Source organism: Rhinichthys klamathensis, unplaced genomic scaffold, assembly GCF_029890125.1.
Source record: "Rhinichthys klamathensis goyatoka isolate OS25496 unplaced genomic scaffold, OSU_Roscu_1.1 h1tg000521l_1, whole genome shotgun sequence".
NCBI lineage: Eukaryota > Metazoa > Chordata > Actinopteri > Cypriniformes > Leuciscidae > Rhinichthys > Rhinichthys klamathensis.
Window position 1 is genome coordinate 247,983 of NW_026607000.1, and position 27,585 is coordinate 275,567.

The 27,585-nt window shown below is 43.7% G+C and overlaps 1 protein-coding gene across 1 annotated transcript; it reads left to right on the forward strand.

Moving 5' to 3' along the window:
- Nucleotides 1-3,037: 3,037 nt before the first annotated feature.
- LOC130073000 (uncharacterized) lies at nt 3,038-12,372 on the forward strand (the record flags this gene model as incomplete). The annotated part of the gene is made up of 8 exons (XM_056238358.1): nt 3,038-3,299; nt 6,095-6,361; nt 6,568-6,669; nt 7,191-7,247; nt 10,548-10,601; nt 10,844-10,912; nt 11,570-11,617; nt 11,775-12,372. Coding segments are annotated over 8 exons (867 nt in total), but the record flags the coding sequence as incomplete, so codon positions are not given.
- Between the last annotated feature and the right edge of the window lie 15,213 nt (nt 12,373-27,585).

The window sequence follows — 27,585 nt, forward strand, 5'->3', positions numbered from 1 at the left end:
TTTGGCCCAATCACAGACGGAGCTTCTGTCGCACCGCGCAGTTCTCCTCGACCATTTGGAAACGCTGGGCCTCTCTGTCAACTGGACAAAGAGCTCCCTTCATCCCAGTCAATCGATTTCCTTCCTAGGAATAGATTTGGACTCGGTCACGATGACGGCTCGCCTGTCTACACAGCGCGCGCGCAGTGTTCAGCGTCTAGCCGCCTCGTTCCAGATGGGCACCCGCAGGCCTCTGAAAACTTTTCAGAGGATGCTGGGTTACATGGCCTCAGCCTCCGCTGTACTTCAGCTGGGCCTTCTGCACATGCGCCCGCTTCAGTTCTGGTTGAACAGCCGTGTACCCCACCGCGCGTGGAACACGGGTCGCCAGCTGATCAGGGTTACGCAAACGTGTCTCACGGCGCTGCAGCCATGGACAGTAGCAGAATGGTTTTCGTCTAGGCGTCACGATGGGGACCTTTTCCTGCCGTAAAGTCATCTCGACAGATGCATCCAACACGGGTTGGGGTGCAGTCTGCGGGGGCTCACCGGCCTTCGGCCACTGGTCGATTCAGGAAAGCCCATTACATATAAACTGTCTGGAAATGCTGGCGGTCGAGAACGCGCTCTCGCACTTTCTCCCGCGCATCCAGGGACACCACGTCCTGATCCGTTCGGACAATATGGCCGTGGTCTCCTATCTCAACCGTCAGGGCGGTGTCAGATCCAGAAATCTCTGTCGACTGACGCACCGCATTCTAGTTTGGTCTCAGAGCCGCCTGCTCTCGCTCAGAGCGACGCACGTGCCGGGCCATCTGAACGACGGTCCAGACATACTGTCCAGGAACCTCATCTCCACAGGAGAATGGTCCCTGAACTCACAGACGGTCCAGTTACTGTGGCGACTATTCGGCAGAGCAGAAGTAGACCTCTTCGCGTCAGAAGAGAACGCTCACTGCCCAATATATTTCTCGAAGAGCGAGGACGCGCTAGCCCAGGAATGGCCTCGCCGCCCGCTCTATGCATTCCCTCCGATCGCTCTGTTACCACAGGTAATTCAGAGGATCAGGGACACACGCCACTCGGTGCTCCTCATAGCCCCGCGTTGGGAGAGTCAGAATTGGGTTCCGGAGCTCACGCAGCTGTCACAGACAGCCCCGTGGCCCATCCCAGTCAGAGCAGATCTCCTCTCTCAAGCTCGCGGCACGATCTGGCACCCCCATCCACAGCGCTGGGCGCTGCATGCATGGGTGATCAACGACTATTCGTTGATTTGCCAGAGGGAGTAAGAAACACTGTCATACAGGCTAGAGCACCTTCCACGAGAAGGCTCTATGCGTCTAAATGGTCTGTGTTCTCAAAATGGTGCACCGACAAACAGCTGGACCCACGGTCGTGCGAGGTGCCGTCTTTGCTTGTTTTCCTTCAAGAGATGCTGGACAAGGGCAGGTCCCCCTCCACTCTCAAGGTTTATGTGGCAGCCGTCGCGGCGTTCGCGGAACCCCGACGCGCTCAGTCATTGGGCAAAGACGAGTTAGTCATCCGCTTCCTCAGGGGAGCTAAGAGGATGAACCCTCCGCGGCCCCCGTCGGTTCCGGTTTGGGATCTTTCTATAGTCCTTGAAGCTATGAAAGCACCCCCGTTCGAACCGCTCGAGTCTGTGGATCTGAAATACCTCTCGCTCAAAACCGTTTTCCTGACGGCTCTGTCCTCAGTTAAACGCGTTGGGGATCTTCACGCGCTCTCATCCAGCGCCGCGTGTCTTGAGTTTGGACCGAATGATTCGATTGTCATTCTCAAACCTAGGCATGGCTATGTCCCGAAGGCGATTGTTACCCCGTTCAGGGCTCAGATTATCTCCCTATCGGCTCTGCCTTCATCCGATAGTGAGCGCGATGCCAATCTCCTTTGTCCGGTGCGGGCTCTGAGATTGTACACTACGCGCGCTGCTGCGTTCAGACGCGCTGAGCAGCTTTTCGTGTCGTTTGGGGGGCGCACCAAGGGTCTGGCCGCCTCAAAACAGACACTGTCTAGATGGATAGTGGACGCTATCGCCTCTGCTTACGCATCTAAATGCCTGCCCTGCCCTCTGGGCATCAGGGCGCACTCCACTAGAGGCATGGCCTCATCGTGGGCATGGTCCTGTGGAATTTCCATTCATGACATTTGTGTGGCCGCGGGATGGGCCTCCCCGTCCACTTTTGTCAGGTTTTATAACTTGGAAGTTCCCGCCTTGCAGGCAAAATTACTAGCTGTCTGACGAACAGCTCTCTAAGAAGCTGCATTTCTGGAGGTCCCTCACAACCGGTTCGCCCCTTGTGCTCTCCTGTAATGCTTATACACTTCATGTGCCCGCTCTGCTGGCCCCATACATGCTTATGTGTACACTTCATGAGCCCGCTCTGCGGCCTCTTTGTACATTCACTCCACGTTAAGAAATTCCCCCGGTATATCCCTGGGTTTTTCATGAGTGGATTCGTAGCGCGCACGGCGTTGGCCAGGTGTTCCCGCAGCGTAAGCTAGCTTACGCAATACGAGAGAACCTCTCGTAAGAGAACGAATCGGTTACCTAACGTAACCTCGGTTCTCTCTAGAAGAGGGAACGAGTATTGCGTTCCCGGCCGTGCTTGCGCTACTAGCGTTTCGCTTCACGCTGAAATAAATCAACATATAAGCCTGGGAGAGCGCCTTATATACACCATGGCCACGCCCATTCTGGCGGGTCATGACGCAATGAGCGCGCGGGCGCCTCTCATTGGAAGCGGGTTCAGCCCCGCTCTCCCATAGGCTTAAGCAGTTCTCTCTGAGCGAACCAATGAGCTGCTAGCTAGCCCGCTCTAGGTCTGCCGCAGAGGAACTGCGTTGTGTATGGATACAAAATTATGAAATAATTTTTTGGCTTCAATATCTCAGCAAAGATGAATCTTTCCCGCAGCGTAAGCTAGCTTACGCAATACTCGTTCCCTCTTCTAGAGAGAACCGAGGTTACGTTAGGTAACCGATTCGTTATCGTTTGAAAGTGGTCCATTATTTCTTTTCTTTTTTTTAACCTCTGTTGCTCCTAGATGACACACCAAAACTAGACATCAGAAAAGATCAGTGGTTTGATTCCTTCTACACTGGGGAGAAAGTCCAGCTTGGTTGTAACATGCCTGGTGATGGTTGGGAGTATGACTGGTATAAAGGCTCAAAACACTTGATCTCAAATCCAAATCATACCATCAACTCAGCATCTCTCTCTGACACTGGTGACTATCACTGCACAGCAAAGAGAGGAGACTTCCCAGTGAACAGTGAGTCTTTTCAAGTACAAGTTGAAGGTAAGTTAGTCTCTTGTGCCCATATAAACTGCCTCTTGTGGCCATTTATTTTATAGAATATAACCATGGCAAAGCACTGAATGAAATTAAAATATGAAGTTAGTGACAGTTCAACCCAAAACGTGAAAATTCTATCAGCATTTACTCACCCTCATGTTGCTCCTCTACGACTTTCTTTCTTTTGTGGAACAAAGAAGATATTTTGAAGAATGTACTTAATTTTTGTCCTTACTATGAAAGTCAATGCGGTCTAATGTTGTTTTAGACCCCACTGACTTTCAAAATATCTTATTTTATGTTCCACAGAAGAAATACAGGTTCGGATGGATATTATGGTGAGTTAATGAGGACAGAATCTTCATTTATGGGTGAACTATCCCTTTAAGTGTAGTTTACTGCAGGATGTGCTTTGAACATACGTGGTATGAATTAAGTATTGATTTCACAAGTAAGTGCATTTTAAATACAGTAGTTACTAAAACTAGTATGACTGATGTTTACGTCTATCCTCGAGCTCATGTTAAGCTAGCCATGGCAAAGCAACATGATGCTATCTGTTAGCAGCAACAAATCACCCAGAGAGCATTTTTATTGACAGAACAAAACCACAAATCAAGACAGTCTTCAGCCCTGGACTGAAACCAGGACTGTTAACAGTTACAGCATACTAGCTGGGAGCTAGGTGGGAACAGTTAAACATAGACCTCTACACCACCACAATACTGTCTTACATCAATTTCTGCACAGACATTGTAATCTCAAAAAAAAAAAAAAAATGTGTACCCCCAATCAAAAGCATTGGTTCAATTCAACAACAGAGTCCGGGAGCTGCTCAGAGTCCAGGACACAGCTCCTAGCTCACGAGAAAGGGAGGAGTACGGGAGGGCTAGGGCCAACCTACACAAAGGCATCATAACAGTAAAGCGGGAGTACAAGCAATGCATTGAGGACCTCCACTGACCCCTCCCTCCCTGATCAGCTAAACACCTTCTTTGCCCGCTTTGAGAACAGCTCCAGCTTTAACAGGAGGCCAGATCCAGACACAGACAACAGCTTTCCAGAGAGCGACCAGCCACTTACTTTCCAGAACTATCTGGTAAAGAGCACTATCTAACATCAACTGCAATAAAGCAATGGGGCCAAATGGCATTTCAGGACGAGTACTGAAGGCATGTGCTGATCAGATCACTGCTGTATTCACACACATCTTTAACAAGTCGTTACAGCAAGCCACTTTTTCCACCTGTCTGAAAACTGTCACTATAATCCCCACACACAAAACCTCAGCCATTACCAGCATGAATGATTACAGGCCAATTGCTCTCTCACCCCGTGATTATGAAATGCTTTGAGATACTGTTTTTGTCCCACATTAAAGCATATATCCCTCCTGACGTCTACAAACACCAGTTTGCATTTAGGATCAACAGATCCACAGACGACGGTATTGTAATTGCACTGCTCGCAGCTCTTACACACTTGGAAAACCCCAACAGTTACATCAGGATGGTATTTTTGGATTATTATTCTGCGTTCAACACCATCAATCCAATAAAACTGGTCAACAAACTGCAAACACTGGGTCTGGGAGCCCTTCTCTGCCACTGGATTAAAAACTTTCTAACTAATAGACCCCAGCACGTCAGGTTTGTCCACCACTGCTTTTCCACCATCACTGTCAGAACCGGGGTCTCCCAAGGCTGTGATCTTAGTCCACCACTCTACTCTCTATTCACACACGACTACACAGACATTACCTACAAGGACAACAACCTTAACACAAAAAAGAAGCAAAAAAAATCAATCATAATAGACTTCAGGAGAAGCAAAAAAAAAAAAAAAAACATTCCACAATGGTTTGTGTATCAATGGAGAGAGGTTGGAGAGAGTCTCACGTTTTTTGGGAGTGTACTTTCCTAAGGAAACCACCTGCATCAATTAAGAAAGCCCAGCAGAGACTGTTCTTCCTGAGGACTCTGAGATGCAACAGGCTTCCTCAGAGACTGCCGATCAGCTTTTACCACTGCACAATAGAAAGTATTCTAACATATTGCTGCACTGTGTGGTATTCCAACTGCACTGCTGTGGACAAAAAAAGACCTACAACGGGTTGTGAAGATGACTGAAAGGATTGTCTGTTCCTCCTCCCAATCATGTGAGGATTGCATCTCAATCAGGACTCTGAGATGCAACAGGCTTCCTCAGAGACTGCCGATCAGCTTTTACCACTGCACAATAGAAAGTATTCTAACATATTGCTGCACTGTGTGGTATTCCAACTGCACTGCTGTGGACAAAAAAAAGACCTACAACGGGTTGTGAAGATGACTGAAAGGATTGTCTGTTCCACCCTCCCAATCATGTGAGACACAAATCATTCAAACCATTCAAACCATCTCCTCACACGGGCCACAAACACCCAGCAGAACCCCTCACACCCCGGAAACCCCTTTTTTACCACCCTTCCCTAATGCAGACTGAGAACTCCAGGAACATGCACTAACAGGTTACGGAACAGCTTTTTTCCCAGAGCTGCTACCACATCAACAACACCAACACCCAGCTCCCGTATACACACGCACACAACACACAACATACACACAACACACATATTCGCAGATAAAGCTGTAGCCCCCGGGCTTAATACAAAAACTGATCCAGTGCAATAATGGTCTCCATCGGTAAAAATGTGTCTTAATGTGGCTTCATGTAAAAATCTGTGCACCAATGACCTCTGTGCAATTGCTTTTGTGTTTCATTGCCCCCCTAAATTTTTATTTTTGTTTTGTTCTAAGCACTTCCACCTGCGGTTCTAAATATGGAGACTGAATTGAGCGACATCATGTCTGGGAATATCCTGACCCTCAGGTGTAACGTCTCAGACGGCAGACAGTGGAGCTATGCCTGGTTCGAGAACGAACAGAGGCTCAATGGGTCGTCAGATATGTTCAAAGTGACAGCAACTGAAAAAACTATTAAAAGTGAATTCAAGTGCAAGGGAATACGGACAGAAAGACCACTGTACTCTGCTCTGAGTGAGGGCTTCACAGCCAATAATATTAGTGAGTAATGCAAATGTTTATTTTTAAACTTCTTTCATACAATAGATGTATGATTTGGGAATTGGAACAATGTCAAGTTATCATCAAGATTTTAAAGATCATAGATTTAGATTCAACATTTAGGGGAAAAACAGTGAGATAAGCATTCTGTTACCATGATAGACATTTAAACTTGATTGACTTTATCATTTCCCTCATAATTACAGTATTAAAAAGAAAAATTCTGCTGGCCATCTCAGGATGTGTCGTCTGCTGTATTGTATTCCTGATCATTGGATGCCTCGTTCTAAGAATCACCCGTAAACCAGGTACAAACCGAAACCAATTAATATACTTCTGAAAAAAAGCATTATTTATGATACTGGTCTAATCATTAAAAAACAAGCAGTGTCTATTTACACCAAGCACCAACAACCAGCCTTGTGTCGCCGATTGCTCAGACTCACTTAAAGTGTAAATAGAAGTGGTACTGCATTATTTTCTTTGAATAGTATGTATCGATGGATGAAGTGCAGACTGGATTCAATTTGTTGATACCCTCGAGTACACTTAGTGTAAATAGCTGCTGCCTAAAAATATTAAATTGCTATTAAAAATTTAAGCCATTGACTTGGATTCAGCCATTTTGAGTTTGTTTTCATAATCTACCATTAAGAAGTTTGTGTTTGACAAGATTTGTAAATGTTTTTGAAAGAAGTCTCTTATGCTCACCAAGACTGACGGTGCATCCCAGTTTGCATACTTATGCACTATTCTATGCCCATTGGTAGTATAATAGTGAGAGTTGTGTGTTCAACTCAAAACGTTTGTTTCTTATCATTATCTTTAGAGAAAAAAGAAACAGTACCAGATGACTTATTTTTCTCAATGGCAGACTCCAAGAACCGTAAGTTATGAGGACCAAATGTTACCACAAGTACAGTAATCCCAGACATTTTTTGGTTCCTAAATCATTATGTCTATGGAAAGTCACCATAAAACATGAAAACATAACGTGTGTGTGTGTGTGTGTGTGTGTGTTTGTTCAGTATAAAAACCAAAATGTCTATGGAAAGTCCCCATAAAACATCTCGGATTACAACTGTAACCCTTGTTCCCTGAGAAGGGAACACGACTCGGCGTGCAAGCGTCTAAAGCACGTGTGAAACTAGCCCAATCTTGATGATGACGTAACATGTGACGTAGCATGCACCAGCGGAATGTTATAAAAGGATGCCGGCACAAAATAGAGTTAGCTTCTTACATGTCGAAGTAAGTTGCTCTCAGGCTTACGGAGGTGTGGCAAGGAGACGCATCATCTTGTTCCCTTCTCGGGAAACAAGGGATACAGTCGAAACCCAACACGTTCCCTTTCGAGGGAACTCGGACTGTGTCGTATGGCGACACTTTGGGGAATGAAATAACCACTAGGCCACACCGACTTATGCCTGTCCTAGTGTGAAACTGTCAAGGCACAGCTTAGGACGAGAGCACCTCTGTGTCCGGCATATAAGGAAGGTGCAGACTGTAAAATCTTATAAAAGTATGCAGGGTGTCCTAGCCCGCAGCATCACATATTCCTTGCAGGGAAACCCCAGAGAGAAGGGTCTTAGAAGATACCATGCTTCCAGTAGAATGAGCCCTTATGGCCAGAGGTGAAGGCATACTGTGCACCTGGTAGGCCAAGGAAATTGCCTGAAAAATCCAGTGACTGGTTGTTTTTTTTGGAGGCCAGGGATCCTTTCCTGGGCGACCCAATGCACTAACAATTGGTCTGACTTCCTCCATCGAGAAGACCTCTAAACATAAACCTCTAAAGCTCGCACAGCGCAGAGTATATTAAGTCTTTCTTGTTACGCAGACACATGCGGTGGAATGCCTGTAGAATCGTAGACCGTGCCACACTTCATGATACAAGATATCTTTCACCCTCCCAGGAGCAAATTCTAGACAGGGAGGATAAATATGAAGCTTGAAGGTCCCCAACCATTTAAATGGATGTAATAGCCAGCAAAAAAGCCATCACGAAGTACCGTACAACCAACTGGTGTCTCCCCAGCGGTCCATCAATTACAGGAGTGTGGAAAGCTGCAATTGTTGCCACGTACACCTTAGGTGTGGACGAGGTAAGACCAGCAGAAAAGCGATCTTGGAGGGCATCTAACTGGGTCCAACCCATGCTCTTTACACCAAGAGGAGAACACATTTCATTTCAGGCCGTACAGTCTCCTCGTGGATGTGGCTCTAGAGTTGAGTATAGTCTCGACCACTCCAGCTGAAAGACCAGCCTCTAGGTACTGAATCCCCTCAGGGGCCAATCCCACAGTTTCCATAACTCCGGTCAAGGGTGATATATTGTGCCCCCGACCTGGGAAAGCAGGTCCCTCCTGAGGGGAAGGTCTCTGCCTGCCAGGAGTGATATAATGTCCGAGAACCATACTCGAGTTGGCCAGTATAGGGCTACCAATGGCTGACTGACCCTTTCCCAATGGACCCTCTCTAGAACCCCCAGGAGCAGAGCAATCGGGGCAAATCAGGTGAGGGAGAACCACAGCGGACAGTGGGTCGTCTCTTAAGATGTGATTAGATCCACTTCCGCTGGGCCGAATCTCTCCCATATCGACTCCACCATCTCGGGGTGGAGTCTCCATTCCCCAGGCCTCAGCCCCTGCCTCGACAGGATGTCTCCTCCTGAATTCTGGTCCTTGGGGATATACATTTCTTTGAGCGACAACAATTTCCCTTGAGACCAAAGGAGGATCTAATGCAAAGAAGCGCGATCTCAGACCTCCCTGGCGATTTATATAGGTCACCACTGACATATTGTCTATCCGAATCAGGACGTGGTGGCCCTTGAGGTCTGGAAGGAAGCTCCTCAAAACTCTGTAAACAGCCAACATCTCCAGGCAATTTATGTTAGGTACTACTCGGGGAAAACCCCTTGGGTTTCAACCACCACTGCAGGGGTCTCATAAGCAAAGCCAAAATGTAACACGTTGGATAGAGCTGTCATGAGCCCTAGCAACCTCTGAAATTGCTTTACTGTGATGGTATGGCCTAGCTTTATCCTGCACATCATCGCCAGGATGGACTTGATACGTGCAGGAGTCAATTGAGGCCGCATCGTAGTCAAGTCCCATACCATGCCCAGGAAAGTAGTTCTCTGAGCAGGTGTTAACACGCTCTTTTTCGTTCCGAGTCTCAACCCCAAGCGCATTATTTGGCAAAGGACGATATCTCAATGCCGAAGTGCCATTTCCTGAGCCTGGGCCATTATCAGCCAGTAATGATGCAGTTTAATACACGGATGCCCTGGAGCCTCAGTGGGGCCAGCCCTGCATCCATGCATTTGGTAAAAGTGCGAAGGGAAGAACCCGAAAACGATAATTCAGGGTATCGTTTTCGGTACCCTGAAGCAGATGCCCGGCAGAGAAAAATCGAAAGCTTGTGTGTGTCCCTGCCCGTGATGTATCTGGGACAAGAATTCACACACCTCTTGAACTGCTTATCACTCGCCATTTTCACTTTCTTATTTTTCATTTTTATATATATACTCCTGACTGTTGGACGCACAACTCCAAATAGACAGACAGGTTCAACATAGAGAACTTATTGAAGAACAGAAGCTAATTTCACAATTTCTTCAGACACATGCACGCCAAGGGCGTTCCCCAAAGTGTCGTCATTCAACGCATCGCGAGTTCCCTCAAAAGGGAACATGAAAAAACAAGGTGTGTGTGTGGATGTGTGTGTGTGGATGTGTGTGTGTGTGGCCTGGTAAACCCTACGTTATGGGTACAAAATGTCCCCACAAGGATGGCAATATCCGAAATCCTTGTTCGTGTGGGGACATTTTTTGGTCCCCATGAGGAAATCAGCTTATAAATCATACTAAGTGATGTTGTTTGAAAATGTAAAAATGCAGAATGTTTCCTGTGATGGGTAGGTTTAGGGATAGGGGCAGTGTAAGGGAATAGAATATACAGTCTGTACAGTATAAAAATCATTATGTCTATGGAAAGTCCCCATAAAACATGAAAACACAACATGTGTGTGTGTGGGTGTGTGTGTGTGTGTGTGTGTGTGTGTGTGTGTGTGTGTGTGTGTGTGTGTGTGTGTGTGTGTGTGTGTGTGTGTGTGTGTGTGTGTGTGTGTGTGTGAAATGTATCCAAATTTAAATTTTTATGGGTCTTTAATCACTCTGCAGAAACGGCTTCACCCTTGGAGGAGTACATGGACAACAGTCCCACAGAGATGGAAGGTATGTGCCTTTAACTGTGTCTGGCTGACATTACAATCTAAAACACATGTACTCACTCACTTTAACAAATGGTACTATTTCATATCCCAAGCCTTTGTGATAATATTATATGAAAAACTATTAGTGAATTAACAAGTAAAGTTTTTCTGCCATTTTGCATGAATTTGCTTGTATTACATTTAATTGAATTATGATTTTGGATTTTAAAACTAAATCACTACACTCTTTCTAATATCATTCAGAATGTGAGGAAAAAGAAGAACTGCTCACTGATCGTGTTTCAGACGTTCATGTGGATGGTGTGATTAAAGGTAAGATACCTAACAAACATCTACTAGAGTCTATCATATCATAACATAAAATAACATAAATTAATCCTATCAATTTGAGTACACTCTAAAAAGTAATTCAGGGGACCTTAAAAGTAAAAAACTAATTTATTGATTTAGTTAAACATTTTAAGTTCTGGTGACATAATAATGTTGATCATTACATTAACTTAATATTGTGTGTAATTTAAACTTCTGCATTTCTCAATTAGTAGGGGCAACTTAAATTTTTTGGAGCAATCAACTTTAAGTTCCTCAACATAATTTCATTCAAATTTTCCATATCTCAAAAAGATTGATGCAAACTTCTGCATCAATTTGTTGTAGTTGAGCAAACACGATATTTTTAGAGTGTCCATATAAAAATAAAGGTTCCAAATGAGTTTTTTTCACAGAGATGAAGAATTACTAGTGATTAGATCTTTAAAGAGCCATTTTTGCACTATAAAAAACTTTCAGTGCAATGAAAAGGTTCCACTGATGTTTAAAAGTTATTCATGAAACCATCAATGCCAAAAAATAACCTTTATTTTTAATAGTGTACACAAAATGCAGGAGTATAATAATGTTTCTAAAGAATAATTGCACAATCTCAGAAATCAGTTATCACAAATGACTCTCACAATTGTTCTCTTGAAGATGAAGACTCACCAGCGGCAGAAGCTAATGGCCTGACATCATTTAAAGGTAGTTAAGTTACACTATTTTAATGGCTCTTTGTGCTTTTTATTGCTGGGTCTTAAAAGTCATATGAACAATTTCAGACACTAGATAAACAAATTCAAGTATGATAAACCCATAAAAACCTTATTTTGAATTTATTGTCATGTTTCTGCCTCTCCAGGAATCTGAACCATTATGTCAGCAATCAACATTGCAATGGAGTTTCTATATTTGCACTGAGACAGCTAAATGACATATGCTTATATTAAAAAAGATTGCATTAGCATGGCATTTTGTCTAGTAGCAGCTGCACTTTTAAAGGCTGAAAACCAGCTTGTTTACTGCTTGAGAAAATGTAGAATTGAACAGCACTGTTATGGAGACAGCATGCTGCCTTAAATGAAGACAGTGATTGTAGGGGAGACGAATAACGGACAGCAAGAAATGACAATTATTAGAAGAAATCGAAGTTATATCTGTACATAGTTTGATTAATTTGTTACTTGCAAATACAAATATTACAACAGGACACCATAGATTTTTTTTTGTGATTGTAATACATCTACTGGATTGTTTTGTTGTTATTTTGTATTTGCATATTGAACAAAATATTTTTTTTTCTACTGTATGAGTGCCACCTGCTTCAAAATAATTATGTAGTTTATGCACCTTTAATTTGAGAAATTGTTTCTGTGTGTTTGGGTTTTTAGTGTGTTGGTTCTGGATTTTTACATTTAAATAAACATGTTAGACTAACACAAAGTTAGACTTTCATTTGACTCGTTTTCAAACGCCAAATACACTCATTTTCTGCGTACTGAAGTCAAAACTATGAGAATTGTATAATGTGACCCAGGGCCCTATCTTGCACCCGGCGCAAATGACTTTGGACACTGACGCATGTATCATTCCTATTTTGCACCAGCGCAAACCGGACTTTTCCCTCCACAGACACACGTCGGTTAACTAAGAAATACACTTGCGCTCCCCGGGGTGGTTCAGCGCAAAGAGGAGGCGTGTTCCGGCGCAAACTTTCCCTCATGCTATTTTGCAGTTCCAGAAAACAATTGCACCACTGACCAGAAAAAACCTAGTCTAAAGTCAGTGGCATGTTGCGCGTTGTTCATTATGCTATTTTAAGGGCGCATGTTTGACCATAATGTATAGCGTGCACAATGCGCAAACACTTTGCTCATGTAATCTACACAGATGCAACAGTTATTTTTGCAAATCATACATTATAACAAGGAAAAATATTAACACATTAGGGAAATCATTGTGGTGTCCATGAAGATGTAAAAAATGTAGTTTTTTTCCTCCCACGCCTGTTTAACCGACGCTGATTTGGGTGGGTTTCTCCCATCCCCATACAACGTCACTTCTCTGTCTTTCACGATCCTGACAAGAACGTTGGTCTCCTCGGCTGTGAACCGCTCCTGGCGCGCGCTTGGTAAATCTGCCGTTATAGTAGCAATCCGCCATGCAACATGCGCACCTGCTCTTAAGGGTATGCTGGATGACGCTCTGATTGGTTTATTTCACGTTACGCCCAAACCACACCTATGAATAATGAAGCTACTTCAGACCAACCCCTTTTAGATTTCCCGCCGGGAAAACGCACCAACAAGTGGAACTGAAAATATTAGTGCAAGCTCATCAAAATTGTTTAATGGATTATTTCAAAAAGGTAATGAAGTTTCAATGTTCTATTATTATCTAACCATTAACCCTCTAGGGACCAAGGTGTTTTTGGGGTCCTTGAGATGTTTTGACATGCCCTGACATTTGTGCTTTTTCAGTTGCTTATAAACATATTACTGGCTCAGGTGAAATTACACTCTATTTAGCACACGCAGGGCTACCGTAATATGTGAGCAACATGTATGTACATGTTTGTATTTTTGAGAGAATATTGTTTATGCATGTTTATTGATACAACTAAAAATTAAAGTTTCTGAAATAAGGCCACAAAATACTAAATATGTGTCCACAAAGACCTTTGACTAATGGATGTTGTGGCCTAGAGTATTTGCTTCAAAATGATCTGAAAATCATCCTGCCTAACCATTCACATAAAACCATAGATTGCTTTAAATTGTGAAAAACATTTTTTTGTTTGAAAGGCAATATGCGAATGGGTGTGAACGGCCCAACCCCCTCATGTATAATTAGGTGATTCTCACTTGAGAAGACAAAGATGCATTTATTTCATTCAGGTGTGTCACAAGAAAGAATGCAAGGAAAATATATATACATATATACCATACCTGTCAACACTCCCATTTTTCCCGGGTTTCTCCCGTTTTTTAGGCCTATCTCCCGGACCCCTCCCGGTTTGTTATTTCTCCCGGGAAACTCCCGTAATTTGCATGACCCAAACTCCTTTATGAATAATCGGACCAATATGTTTGTCTAATGTTGCCAGATTGTATTAAATGCATTATATTGACACAATCCACACACTATTTACAATTTCAACCAGTTTTTCACCTCAACCTGGCAACCTATAAACCAGTTGCGCACTGCGCAGTCGCGGAAAGTTTAACCCAAAAGCGAGCCGATAGACATGATGGCAGGTGAAGGCGCCGGCGGTGTTCCCGCAAAGAAACTAAAGTACAATTGTAAATATCAACAATGTTGGACGCAACAATTTACGTGCATCTTACCAAGTCATATCGACAACCTCCACGCTTTTTGTAAGGTGTGTCGCATAGATTTTAATGTAGGCCACGGCGGGAAAAATGACATTAGCCAGCACATTAAAACACAGCGGCACCATCGCGCAGAAGATGCAAGTAAGGGCACACAGGCGATCTCATCCTTCATCACGAAAGGACAGACAGAGGCAGAAAACGTGATGCAAGCTGCTCAGATACTGCAGTATACGATGGCTCAGCCTCCACATCTGCATTGAAAGAGTGCTGAATCAATGGGCTGCTCTGCAGGCTTACTTCAACAGCCATGAGGATGAGAAAAGTGTTAAAATCAGGAACCTGGCAGGCTACCTTGATAATCCGGAGATTTCTCAAATGAGGATCTCTTCATTGGAGCTGAGGCCAGAGCATTCCTCGAAAAGGAAGAATTCTCCTCCATGTCAGTGACAAGGATATATCAGTAAGTTGTAGCTTGTGTAATAATCATACCTAGATGCTTCATTTGTTCATAGTTCCTGGTTAATATATTATGTGATTATGTGACAATTGTGCTCTTAGGACAGTGAGAGCTTTCTATGTGGAAGTCATTGGGAAGATGCTGAAGGCCTTTCCCTTACAATCTCAGCTGCTCAAAGACCTGGAGGTACTGGACCCAATATCTCGCCTTGATATCTCCCCTGAAACAGGTAAAAAGTATTGTAGGAATACTAATTCAGTACTTTCACGTGACCCTAACTGAATATTTGTTGGACATTTGTTCATACTACATAGTGGCAAGGCTAGGTCGCATGTTTCCCCAACTAAAGTTTGAGGATCCAGATAAATTGAGAGGGGAGTTCACAGACTACCAGGTCACAGACAGCAAAAAGTTGCCCCAGGAGCAGAGAGTTGACAGATTCTGGGGCCTTATAGGGAGGAATGAGACCAGGTTCAGTGAGCTGGCTAGACTGATGAAAGCATTGCTCTGCATTCCCCATAGCAATGCCTCCTCAGAGAGGAGTTTCAGCATGGTGAAAAAGATAGTTACAGAAAATCGCATGAGCATGAATAACAGCACTATTTGCTCTCTCCTATCCTGCAAAATAAACCACACCGGTTTGGTTTCAAAATACACTCCTTCCAAGAGGGCATTGAGAGCAGCTAAATCTGCCACATACAATTACAGCACTTCAAAAAAAAAAGTGAGCACATATTCATGTTTACAAAACATACTGTACTTATGTTTACAAGAGAGACAAGGAATGCTCAAGGAACGAACTGTGAATAAAATGTTTTAAATTAGTTTGTACCACAGTGTTATGTGTTTGTACTACAGTGTTAAAAACGGATGTTTTGTTGTAATAAAATTACAAATAAAAAAATATTAATAAATTAAGTTGTCTTCATTTATGGGTATTGCAATGTAAATAATACACTTAACACATGCAGTACACTTAACAGCATGAGCCTACCTCTTAAGGTGATGATACACAGGGCAACTTTTTGAGCAATGTTGCAGGGCAATCTTGCAGAGCGATTGTTGCTTGGGCACTTTCCCATTAAAAATGGGCAATACATTTCTATCTGGATAATTTAGATTAGTCGTGGGCCCTGTGTCTCATCTGGTTGCCCGTTGACGGCAACATTGCCCAGCAACATTGCTCAAAAAGTTGCCCTGTGTATCATCACCTTTACAGCCTACCCGCTGGAAAGAAAATTGTCTTTTTCCATAAATCTCTTATAAAGTATTATTTTTTTAAAGTATGCCAATACATTTTATTATACATATTTCAAAGTTAAGGATTCATTATTTTGATATAGCCTAGCTGGAACAAACACTATAACAGTTGATAAGTTTATTTTTGACAAAACATACTATATATATTTAACATATTAGCAGAAACTGCTAACAAAAGCTTATTTAATGTCTATTTTAGAGTTAAAACTTTATAATCTATCCTAAACTAGTCACACACACACACACACACACACACACACACACACAGAGAAACATGATTCAAATTTAAACAGTAGGCTATTTTTGCGTTTACAGACACTAGCGTTATTATATATCGCGATTAGAACAAAGCACAAAAATAAAAACACTTACAGTTCAGCTCGCTCCTGGAAGTGAAAATAAACCAGCACTTGTTCTGAGGTAGGGAAATGTCCCAGGATTATTCCTCACAGCCGCGCAAGACGACAGTACATTAATCTGACTAAATATAGTGTGTTTACAGAGTTTATTTGGGCGTTTACACGTCTCAATGTGTTGCTTCAGATCATTAGCATTTGAATAGCGCGCGCTCTCCGTGGGCGTGTCACATTAATAATAATAATAATAATTCATTACATTTATATAGCGCTTTTCTAGGCACTCAAAGCGCTTCACATGGAGGGGGGAATCTCCTCAACCACCACCAATGTGCAGCGCGCAATTTGGGTTGATTCATTAGATTCAATTGCGATTCAATTGCGCGAGCAGGACGCAGATCCAGTAGCTCCGTACGTGTTTGTGTTATTTTTAGTACTTAAGTGGCTTAAAGCACTAAACTCTTTATATAAAACTTGCTGTGTAAATCCTTATATATCCTATGGATACAATGACTTTTTACGGACAATACAGCGGTGGACAACTTGTTTATTCAAGGGAGAAGCTGCTTTCACTCCAAACAATGCGACGAGCTGGCATTTTTCACCACATACCTGAGGAGTTGAGGAAGAGGCACCGAGGATGCAGAGCCGGAGCGAAGGTGAAGGCTAGACAAGCGGCTAAGCGGTGGAAGTACAAACCCGCAGTTCCGTCGATAGTGATGGGGAATGTGAACTGTCTGACCAACAAAACGGATGAGCTCGCTGCCCTTGTAAGGACGAACAAGACGTTCAGAGAGTGCAGTTTACTTTGCCTCTCTGAAACCTGGCTAACCCAGAACACTCCGGCGGCTAATGTGGATCTATTTGGTTTCACTTCAGTGAGAGCAGACCGGGACTGTGGACACAGCGGCAAGAGCAAAGGAGGGGGACTCGCACTGTTTATTAACAACAGATGGTGCAACCAGGGGCACGTTACGGTGAAGGAGATCATTTGCAAGAGAGATATCGAGTTGCTGGCGGTAGGTCTCAGACCGTATTACATGCCTAGGGAGTTCTCCCACGCCATTGCTGTTGTTGTTTACGTTCCTCCGCGTGCGCACGCAGAGAGCGCATGTGACGTAATCCACTCCACCATTGCGAGACTGCAAACACAACATCCGGATGCATTCATCGCCATTTCTGGGGACTTTAACCACGTGACTTTGGACTCCACACTGTTAGACTTTCACCAGTATGTAAACTGCCCCACAAGGAAAAACAGGACATTAGATCTCCTGTATGCCAACGTGAGGGAAGCTTACATCGCCACTCCTCTGCCTCCACTGGGAAAGTCTGATCATAATCTGGTCCTCCTCACGCCACAGTACAAACCACATATACAGAGACAGCCCACGACCAAACGTTCCTTTAGGAAATGGTCTCCTGAGGCAGCGGAGGCTCTGAGAGACTGTTTTGAATGTACTGACTGGAGCGTCTTGCAGGAAGTACATGGTGAGGACATTGAGGGGGTCACACACTGTACTACTGACTATCTGAACTTCTGCATGGACGTTGTGGTCCCCACTAGAACGGTACGCTGCTTCCCCAATAACAAGCCCTGGATCACCAGTAATGTCAAAGACATCCTAAACAGGAAAAAGAGGGCATTCAAGGATGGTAACAGAGAGGAGCTGAAGCGTGTACAGGGGGAACTCAAGGTCCACTTGAAAGAAGCGAAGGAGGATTACAGAAGGAAGATAGAACAGAAGTTGCAGCACAATAACATGAAGGATGTCTGGGATGGCATGAAAACCATCACAGGCTGTAAGAAGAAGGGCAGTATCACAGGAGAGGGGGATGCTGGGAGAGCAAACCAGCTGAACCAGTTTTTTAATAGGTTTGATACACCACCTCCCATAACCAGCGACAGCCCACTTCATGCTCCCATGTCCATCACTTCCCCCAATGCCACCACCATGTACATTACCACCTCAGACTGCAGACCACCACCACCCTCCACACACAGGGACAGCTCAACACCCCTCCCCATCACCATTACCAAAGAACAGGTGAGCAGAGAACTGAGGAGGCTACGACCAAGAAAAGCAGCGGGCCCGGACGGAGTGTGTCCAAGGATGCTTAAGGCCTGCTCGGCGGAACTGGGGGAGCCACTTCAGCACGTCTTCAACCTGAGCCTGCAGCTGGGGAGGGTTCCAGTGCTCTGGAAGACTTCATGTCTCATCCCGATTCCCAAGAAAAAAACACCCAGGGAGCCGGGCGACTATAGACCAGTAGCACTGACATCACACCTCATGAAGACCTTCGAACGGCTGCTGCTCCGTGTCCTCAGACCCCAGGTTCACCACGCACAAGATCCACTGCAGTTTGGATACCAGGAGAAGATGGGGGTGGAGGACGCCATCCTCTATCTGCTTAACAGGGCCTACTCACATCTAGACAAGGAGAAGGGAGCTGTGAGAATATCGTTTTTTGATTTCTCCAGTGCCTTTGATACCATACGGCCGCTCCTGTTGAGTGACAAGCTGATAGAGATGAGGGTGGATCCACTCCTGGTGACATGGATTACAGACTACCTCACAGACAGACCACAGTACGTCAGACTGAAGGGCTGGACATCAGACACTGTGGTCAGTAGTACTGGAGTGCCACAGGGGACCGTGCTCTCTCCTGTCCTCTTCACTTTGTACACATCTGACTTTCAATACAACTCCGGGCTCTGCCACGTACAGAAGTACTCAGATGATACTGCGATAGTTGGCTGTATTAAGGATGGACAGGAGGGGGAGTACAGGAGCCTGGTTGAGGACTTCGTGAGGTGGTGCAGGATCAACCATCTACAGCTGAACCCCTCCAAAACAAAGGAGATAGTGGTGGACTTCAGAAGGAAGAAACCACATCTACAGCCTGTGTCCATCGATGGGGTTGATGTGGAGGTTGTCAGGACCTACAAATATCTGGGGCTGCAAATGGATGACAAGCTGGACTGGACAGCAAATATGGACACTCTGTTCAGGAAAGGGCAGAGCCGTCTGTACTTCTTGAGAAGGCTGAGGTCTTTCAACATCTGCAAAAAACTCCTGCTGATGTTCTACCAGTCTGTAGTGGCCAGCGTCCTCTTTTATGCTGTAGTTTGTTGGGGAGGAAACAGCAAGAAGAGAGACGTCAGTCGACTGGACAGACTGGTAAGGAGAGCTGGCTCAGTAGTAGGCTCAGAGCTGGACTCTCTGGCGATAGTGGCAGAAAAAAGGACCCTGGACAAACTGCTGTCCATACTGGACAATGCCAACCACCCTATGTACAACATCTTCGCCAGGCAGAGGAGTGTGTTCAGTGGCAGACCGCTGTCTCAGCCCAGCTCCACCAACAGACTTAAAAACTCTTTTGTCCCACTGGCCATCAGACTGTACAACAGGGAGGATAATAGATAATTGGACAATTTTTCTACCTCCAGCTGTACTTCCATCTGTAATCTGTATGGTTTACCTACATCTCCACTCCATTAGCACTATTTACTGTTTTTGCACTGCTTACTGTGACTACGGTGTTATAAGGTAATTGTATTTTAATTGTATTTTATAGGTTTTAATGTATGTATATTTCTATGTATGTTTCTGTTTTTGTATGTTACTGGATACCTAAATTTCCCTCGGGATAAATAAAGTATTAATCAATCAATCAATCAATCAGCATCCACTTGGATGATGCGACGGCAGCCATACTGCGCCAGAACGCCCACCACACACCAGCTTACTGGTGGAGAGGAGACATAGTGATGAAGCCAATTGGTATATATATATGGGGATGATTAGGAGGCCATGATGGACAGAGGCCACTGGGCAAATTTGGCAAGGATGCCGGGGTTACACCCCTACTCTTTCGAAAGACATCCTGGGATTTTTAATGACCACAGAGAGTCAGGACCTCGGTTTAACGTCTCATCCGAAGGACGGTGCTCTTTGACAGTATAGTGTCCCCGTCACTACACTGGGGCGTTAGGACCCACACAGACCACAGGGTGAGCACCCCCTGCTGGCCTCACTAACACCTCTTCCAGCAGCAACCTGGTTTTCTCAGAAGGTCTCCCATCCAGGTACTAACCAGGCTCAGCCCTGCTTAGCTTCAGTGGGCAACCAGTCTTGGGCTACAGGGTGATATGGCTGCTGGCATTAGCGGAATAATGAGATCCGAGAACGATAATGAGAACGGCTGACTTCTCTCTCTTTTTATATATTATATAGGGTGATATGGCTGCTGACATTAGCGGAATAATGAGATCCGAGAACGATAATGAGAACGGCTGACACCTCTCTCTTTTTATATAGATTACATAAATGTAACAGGAGGGGAACATTGACTGTTGGCAACCTGTGAGGGTGGGTTAATGTTTATCAGGTGTGCACGTGTATCGGTAAGGCTCTGTTTACAGGTGCGTCCAATATTGCTGATAAGCCGGCGTTGCAGCGCGATTGGCGGATCCACTCAATAAAGCTACAATATGCGGTCCAGTGAGTGAAAAAAAAAAAGACCGCGACAAGTTCGACGGTCTCCAACGAATCGGCGCTAAGCCCAACGAAGCATTCACGCACGACTTCACGCCGTGACGACTATCGATTGATCCCTGGCAGCGAGAGGTCTACGATATAAACCAACGCACTCTACTCCTCTTGATTAAGGGAAGTGTGAATTCTTATCACGAATGAACAAGTGGGCACTGACGTGCGTTTGTGTAGAACTCATTTCCCTTCCTCTGTCTCGCATCTAGGATTCACATGTTCCGGATTTCCCTGCTGGCCATTCGGAGTGTAGGCTACTGCTAATCGCCCGAAGCCGGGACTTGTGTGTGCCACTGCAGATTACTGTTGTTTCGCCGTTAGCGCCTGCCATACTAAGAGCGCCGAGTGGGCGGGGTCGTGAGTGACTTGATGTTGACGGTGTTTTAAGAAACTCTGCCAAATGCACACAACTGTTGTTTTGCTTATTTAAATTTCTATTGGCTTAGTGAGGTGGTTATTGTGGTTGCTCGCCTAGGTTTTATTATCTGTCTGGCGTCATCCAAAAGGAATTAGTTTGGAGGCTACTATTAATTAAACTAATGTAGTTTTAGAAATGATATCTCTTATTGTGTGGGGTTTATTTTGAAGTGCTTACACCTGTACATTGTTACACTTATCATCTGCTCTTGCTGTGTACTTCTCACGTGTAAATGTGTGCTGTATTAGGTGCGATTTTCTTCAACGTATTAGGGTAATTCGTGTGATAGCCTCTCTTGGTTTATTCACTGGTTACAAGGGGCGCCAGATTGTGGTATTACTTCTAACCATTGAACTGAAGCAGCCAGCTACATAACATTTATTGTGTTTTTATCTTTTTGATCGTGTATATTACTGCGAATAGTTTTTGAACTGCTGTCTGAATAAATTTTGTACTTTTTATACGATTTGTGTATGTCTGTTACTTGTGTATCACAAGGGTAGTCCTGCGTGTTTCTAAATAACACTTGTTACATAAACAGGGAATATTTATTTTAGTTTTAAATTAGATCATTTAAAAGTACAAACTTAAATGATCATAAACATATATTGCTCATGTCTGGGTGAATAGTATTAGCTGAGTTTTGTTTAAGTTTAAGAGACTTTTAAGAAAAAAGTTCACGGACACGGAGAGGCAAAACGCACACCCTGTTTATTTTCTTTATTTTACAAAAGCACAATATTTTATTTCGATTGTAGGTGGGCACATAAAAAAAGTAGACATTTAACAGTTTTTTTTATGTATGTTTCATAACTCTGTATGACCAGAAATGATGGAGTAGTTTAAGTCTATTTTTCTGCTATGTGAAAAAAATCTGCCAAAACGCACGGGTGCGTTCTTGGTCCCCAGAGGGTTAACTGCAACAGTTCACATATTCCAAACAATGCATAGCTTGTGTAATATGATAAATCCTCTGAGATGTTTCCCTGATTGATTACAGACATTCAACATACTGTAGTTAAGGATGCTCTAGTCTAGGCTAATGCAGTTATTTTGTCTTTGATGTGATGTATTTGACTTTTATTTTTCATTTGGTAGGCTTTACATTTTATTTGAATAGTTATACCTGAAATAAACCTCTGCAAATGTATCTGTTCCCTGATAAAATGTATATAAGCTAGCCTGGTGTGAGTATACTGTGTCATCCTTAATTTCTTGTTTATTTTGTATACATTATATACATTTTATTAGGGCACAGAAACATTTATATAACTTGTCAACACACTGCAGTATATTCACCGAATGATAATAGGCTACTAATCAAACTATTCAAATAAAATGTAAAGCAAATGCAACAGAGCTCGTAATAAACCGAGAATCAAGATTTGCTTAGCTTTTCGAAGATGTGAGAACTAAGGGATTTGAAATGTTGTGGTATTTGAAATTATGTGGAAATGGTGTTCCCTTTCAAAAGGGAACTCGCACTGCGTCGAATGACGCTTTGGGGAACGCCTCAGGCGTGACAGGTGTCTGAAATCACAATCAAATCACGGCAATCATATTAATTGGCGACAGCCCGTGAATCATTAATGTGAATGATTAACATGCGACCTGGAAGTATAAAAGGGCGCCTTGCAAACATGACAATATCTTTTCGTCTTCAGGGGCTGTCTGTTTGAAAATGCTACTCAAGAAACGGTAAGAGAATGAAACGTACAGCGAAGGCCGATTGCTTTCAAAAGTATGCCGACCCGTGCCCAAGGTTTTTGACGCCGGGTGACACACACGAACTGTGCGTTTCCTGTCTGGGAGAAGAGCACGCAAGGGAGGTTCTCGAGGGAACCCTCTGTGCAAACTGGGAGCGTTTTTCTCTGAAGGCTCGACGATCGCTTTCTCCCCGGCCATATCCACCGTATCCACCGACATCAACGGGCTAGTTTCGCTGATGTTGAGGGGATCGAAGAGCATAGGTACGTGTCGATGCCACCCATTGATGAGATGTTTGCGAACTATCTCGTGTCTGGGCAGGCGTCAACACTGAGAGCTCCAACCCTGCCATTCAAACCGCTGAAAACATCGGCTCGTTTGAATGGCATAGCATACATGGCAGCAGGTTAGGCCGGTGCTGCCCTGCACACCATGGCGGTGGTGCAGGCATACCAGGCCGACCTGCTGGGGGATCTCGACCAGGGGGCAGGAATGTCCCCTGAGGCGGTGGCTGAGCTGCGCCGTACCACAATTCTTGCTCTCCAGGCCACCAAGCAAACCGCTGCCGTGATCGGTCGGTCGATGGCGGCGATGGTGGCCACGGAGAGACATCTGTGGATGAGGATGGTCTAAAGTCGTGGATGGGTGTCCCCTCTGGCTACCAACACCAGGGGTGCTTCTCAATATCCCTCCTCGTCTCCTCGATCCTCCGTCCTCCATCCTATGACCCGGAAACCGATCGAGCTCAGCCATCTTGAAGGACATCTCAATTCTCTAATTGCACCGCGAGGAGGCGAGGATCGAGGAGTGAGGAGGCTTCCAGAGGAGCTATGAGCGAGGATACACAGGTGTACCCTTTGCAGAAGAGTTTTATCGACTAAACATGACGCACGTATCAATTCTCCTCCCCCTTCACATCTGTCACAATCATTTGAATTTATACTTTACTTTTGTAGTTTACATAAACCACACAACTCACATATTTCAACAAGGTATCTTGCTTTATTATTATGTATTATTACTTTCTTAAATAAACAAACTTTAACAACATAAGGGCAGATCCTTTGAGCACTGCTGATGACGCAGTGAAGTGACGTTCGAGTGATCAAGTATTCCAATGTATAAAAAAGCTTTCATTCAATTCCTCCGTCCTCATTTTTTTTCCTTGCAGCCTTCCCTCGCGTCCTACAGGGGGTGGAGCTGAGACGCGAGGAAAGGAAGCGAGGAAAGGAAACGAGGATGCACAAATAAGAAATGAGAAGCACCCCCGGCTTCCACCCCAACTTCGAAAGGCGTTTCCGAATAGCTTCCGCTGATCTTTCAGCCACAGTTAGACGTAAACTGTCCATCAGTTCTTTTTTGGTCTTCTCCATTCTCCACTCCGCATCCGCTCTAGAGTACAGCTTAATATCTTCCTCCTCGGTCCACGACCTCAGATTTAATGATCGGGGCTGTGATAGTAGATCTGTTTGTTTATCTGTATCAATTGGGATGTTCTGGCTTAGCTCGATGTTAGATCTCTGAGGGTCCCATTTGATGATTTGAAGTCTCTTTTTCAGGGCTTCAATGGAACTATGTTGAAAACTTCCCTGGAGGAGAGATAATAGATCTTTCTTCATCATCCCTTCCTCCCACAGAGAGTCTGCAAGTTTTTGCAATTCAGAGTCCTCCATCTCTGTCCATCTTTTCCGTTTGCCATGAAGGGCGTCGATCCTTTCAAGGTTCACTTCCGAGGCATGTTGATGGTGCCTGTGCATCCTCAGACTTCTCGCCGATGGAAAAGATCTAGCACAGTCAAGACAGTCATGATTCATTTCCACTTCTACTGGGGGCCTATACCAGCCTCTCTCCAGTCTAGTTCAGAGGTGTCAACTGGGAGGTCAACGGGATGGTGATAGTTTGCCCCTATCCAGAATAACGATTTCAGGGTTTTTTTTAGACGTAGGGGCAGGTAACGGCAACACAGCAAAATCTCTCCATGAAATCAAGTAAATTCCATTTTATGTACTTTTTTCTGGCACGTAGACTGAAGAAGAAGACTGGAGACTGGATATAAAAATAACATCAAAATGTATTAAACAGGAAGGCAGTAAGGCGTAACAACATGCGTGAAACACAAACATGAACAACAACCGACAACTGAGAGTGAACGGGGAGGAAATTAAATACATAGAGGTACCGAACTAAATGACAAGCAGCTGTGAGAATAATAAGTGTCCATAGAAATGAATGAGTGGCGGGAAACAAAATCAAAGAAACACATGACTAGTGAAAACAAAACTAAAAGTTAATTAAAATGAAACAAACTGAACAGAACCATGACATTATGCCCCCTCCTGGAAGGACCTCCCTAAGAGGGAGGGATGGTGGGGGCTTTGGAGGCACATGAGGAGATGGCGCAGGGATGATAAAAGGAGTAGGGAAGGGCTGGTAAAACAGGTAAACAGACTGCCAGAGGACGACGACCGGGGCGGAGCAGATGGGATGAATGGCTTAATGGATGGGGTCGTGGAACTCCTTTGAAGCTTGAGCCACAGTTCTGGTGAATCTCGCAGGACATTTGAATAGGCTATGTCAGTTAATTTGGTGTTTAAGAGAAAGAACCCTCAAGATTTCTTATAACACCACTGCGTCACAGAGCAAGATGTAATGTAAATCAACAAATGGGGAACGAAGATTGGAGTTTATCGAGACTAAACATGCTACACAGTGATTTCTGTTTCTCATAGTATGCAAGTCATGTCTCAAACATTAACCCATTTGAGTTTACAAGGACACAGACCAAACAACATAAAGGAAAATCATGAGATGGAACATTAGATATATGTATCACATGGTTATATATATATATATATATATATATATACATACATACATAGAATATATAGGTTTAGCTAGGGTTCATTTCTCCTTCTCAGCAAGAATTAGGAAAAAATCACACTCTCTGGGACATTCCAAGGGGGTAGTAAAACTCAGTCTTGTATCAGAACACCCCGTTCTTTGTGTGTGTGTGTGTGTGTGTGTGTGTTTGTTGTACACACTTTCTTGCTTGAGGAAAGGGGGAAGTCAATTGACAGTCCATACCTTACAATTGTGAAGGGTAATTTCAGTATAGCGCTGTGCTGGAATTGATTTTTTAAGGAAGTACTGTGTCTATTAATGAGTAAAGATACAGTAACATCTTCAGCTAGTCAGCTTGAAATCCTTTACATCTAAACTGGTTATATCTCTTAAGCCTAGTAGTGAACAGTGTTGCCAATTCAAACTGAAGACAAATAATTAAGCACCCACAACTTCAAAAACAAGCCCCAAACAAGCCCAATATCATTATTGTATGTATCATCAATAAATGAGCCTGGAACATATTAAACTGAAACCACTCTGATATTTTACAAAAATCCTCAAATTGCAACAAAACAAGAGGGCACGCACTATTCACTCATCTCCCATCACCTGTGAGAAGAATAGGATTGGAGAGATGGAAAAGGAGAAAAGGAAAATAGCACTTAGGGGGAGCAGTAATATAGACACATAGTTATAATAAAATATTATATCCACTGTGTAGATATAATGTGTATAGTATTAGTTAGTTTTACACTTGTTTGTTTATTATAGGCTGTAATAATTAATACATACAAAAATATTTCACAAATTAAATGAGATTTACAACATCTCCTGGCTTGGGACAAAGTCCTTTAAAAAAAATCAAAAGTCACCTTAGGCCATAGCAAAAGCAAATTTGCTAGTGAGATTCATCTAGCCCATTCTGTTCCACAGTTAAGATTTTTCATTGTTCATTTGTAAAAAAAAAAAAAAAAAAAAAAAAAAAAAAAAAGATAAATAAATATAAAACACCCTTTCTATGTCGACATTGCTCAGAGGCATTGCAAGAAGAGACAGAGCTAATGTAACGGGAACAGGACATTTTTTTGTTGACCCTTGAGGTACAGCAACAAGAGACAAAAGGTATATAAAACTCAGTTTTATTAACAATATTTAAATGCATTTAAAACACACACACAATATATACAAGTATATGCACGACTGGGCAGGGAGGTTAGTAATGTCCATATACGTAGTCTACAATCACAGCATTACCAATGTGGATAGGTGCAGCAAGTACATAGACTACATATGTGCAGCTATGCACAGCTGCTATAAGTCAATGTGGAAAATCTAGGGATAGCAGCTAGTTAAGTATGCATATTATGCATAAGCAATTAACACTACTGCTTCAAACCCCAGTGTGAAAGATATGGCACCCTCTAGAGGGGAGGGAAGTCCTAAGGTCTCAGTTACTCCAACGCAGGTAGACATACTACTAACAATTCTACACTCGTGTACAAATCACATCACACATATGATCACACTTTCTTGAGAAAAGGGCTGAATAGCCATAAACATAGGTGATAAAAGGTACACAGGATCAAACAGCATAACGCAATAAACCAAGCCAGAAGTGACACGCACACACAGTTAAATGCTACTGCGTTAAAGCACTGTTTACACAAAGGATCATCTTTCGCCACACTCACTGTTAAGAAAAACTACAACGAGCAGCCAGACCTTATAACCTAACCAAAGCCT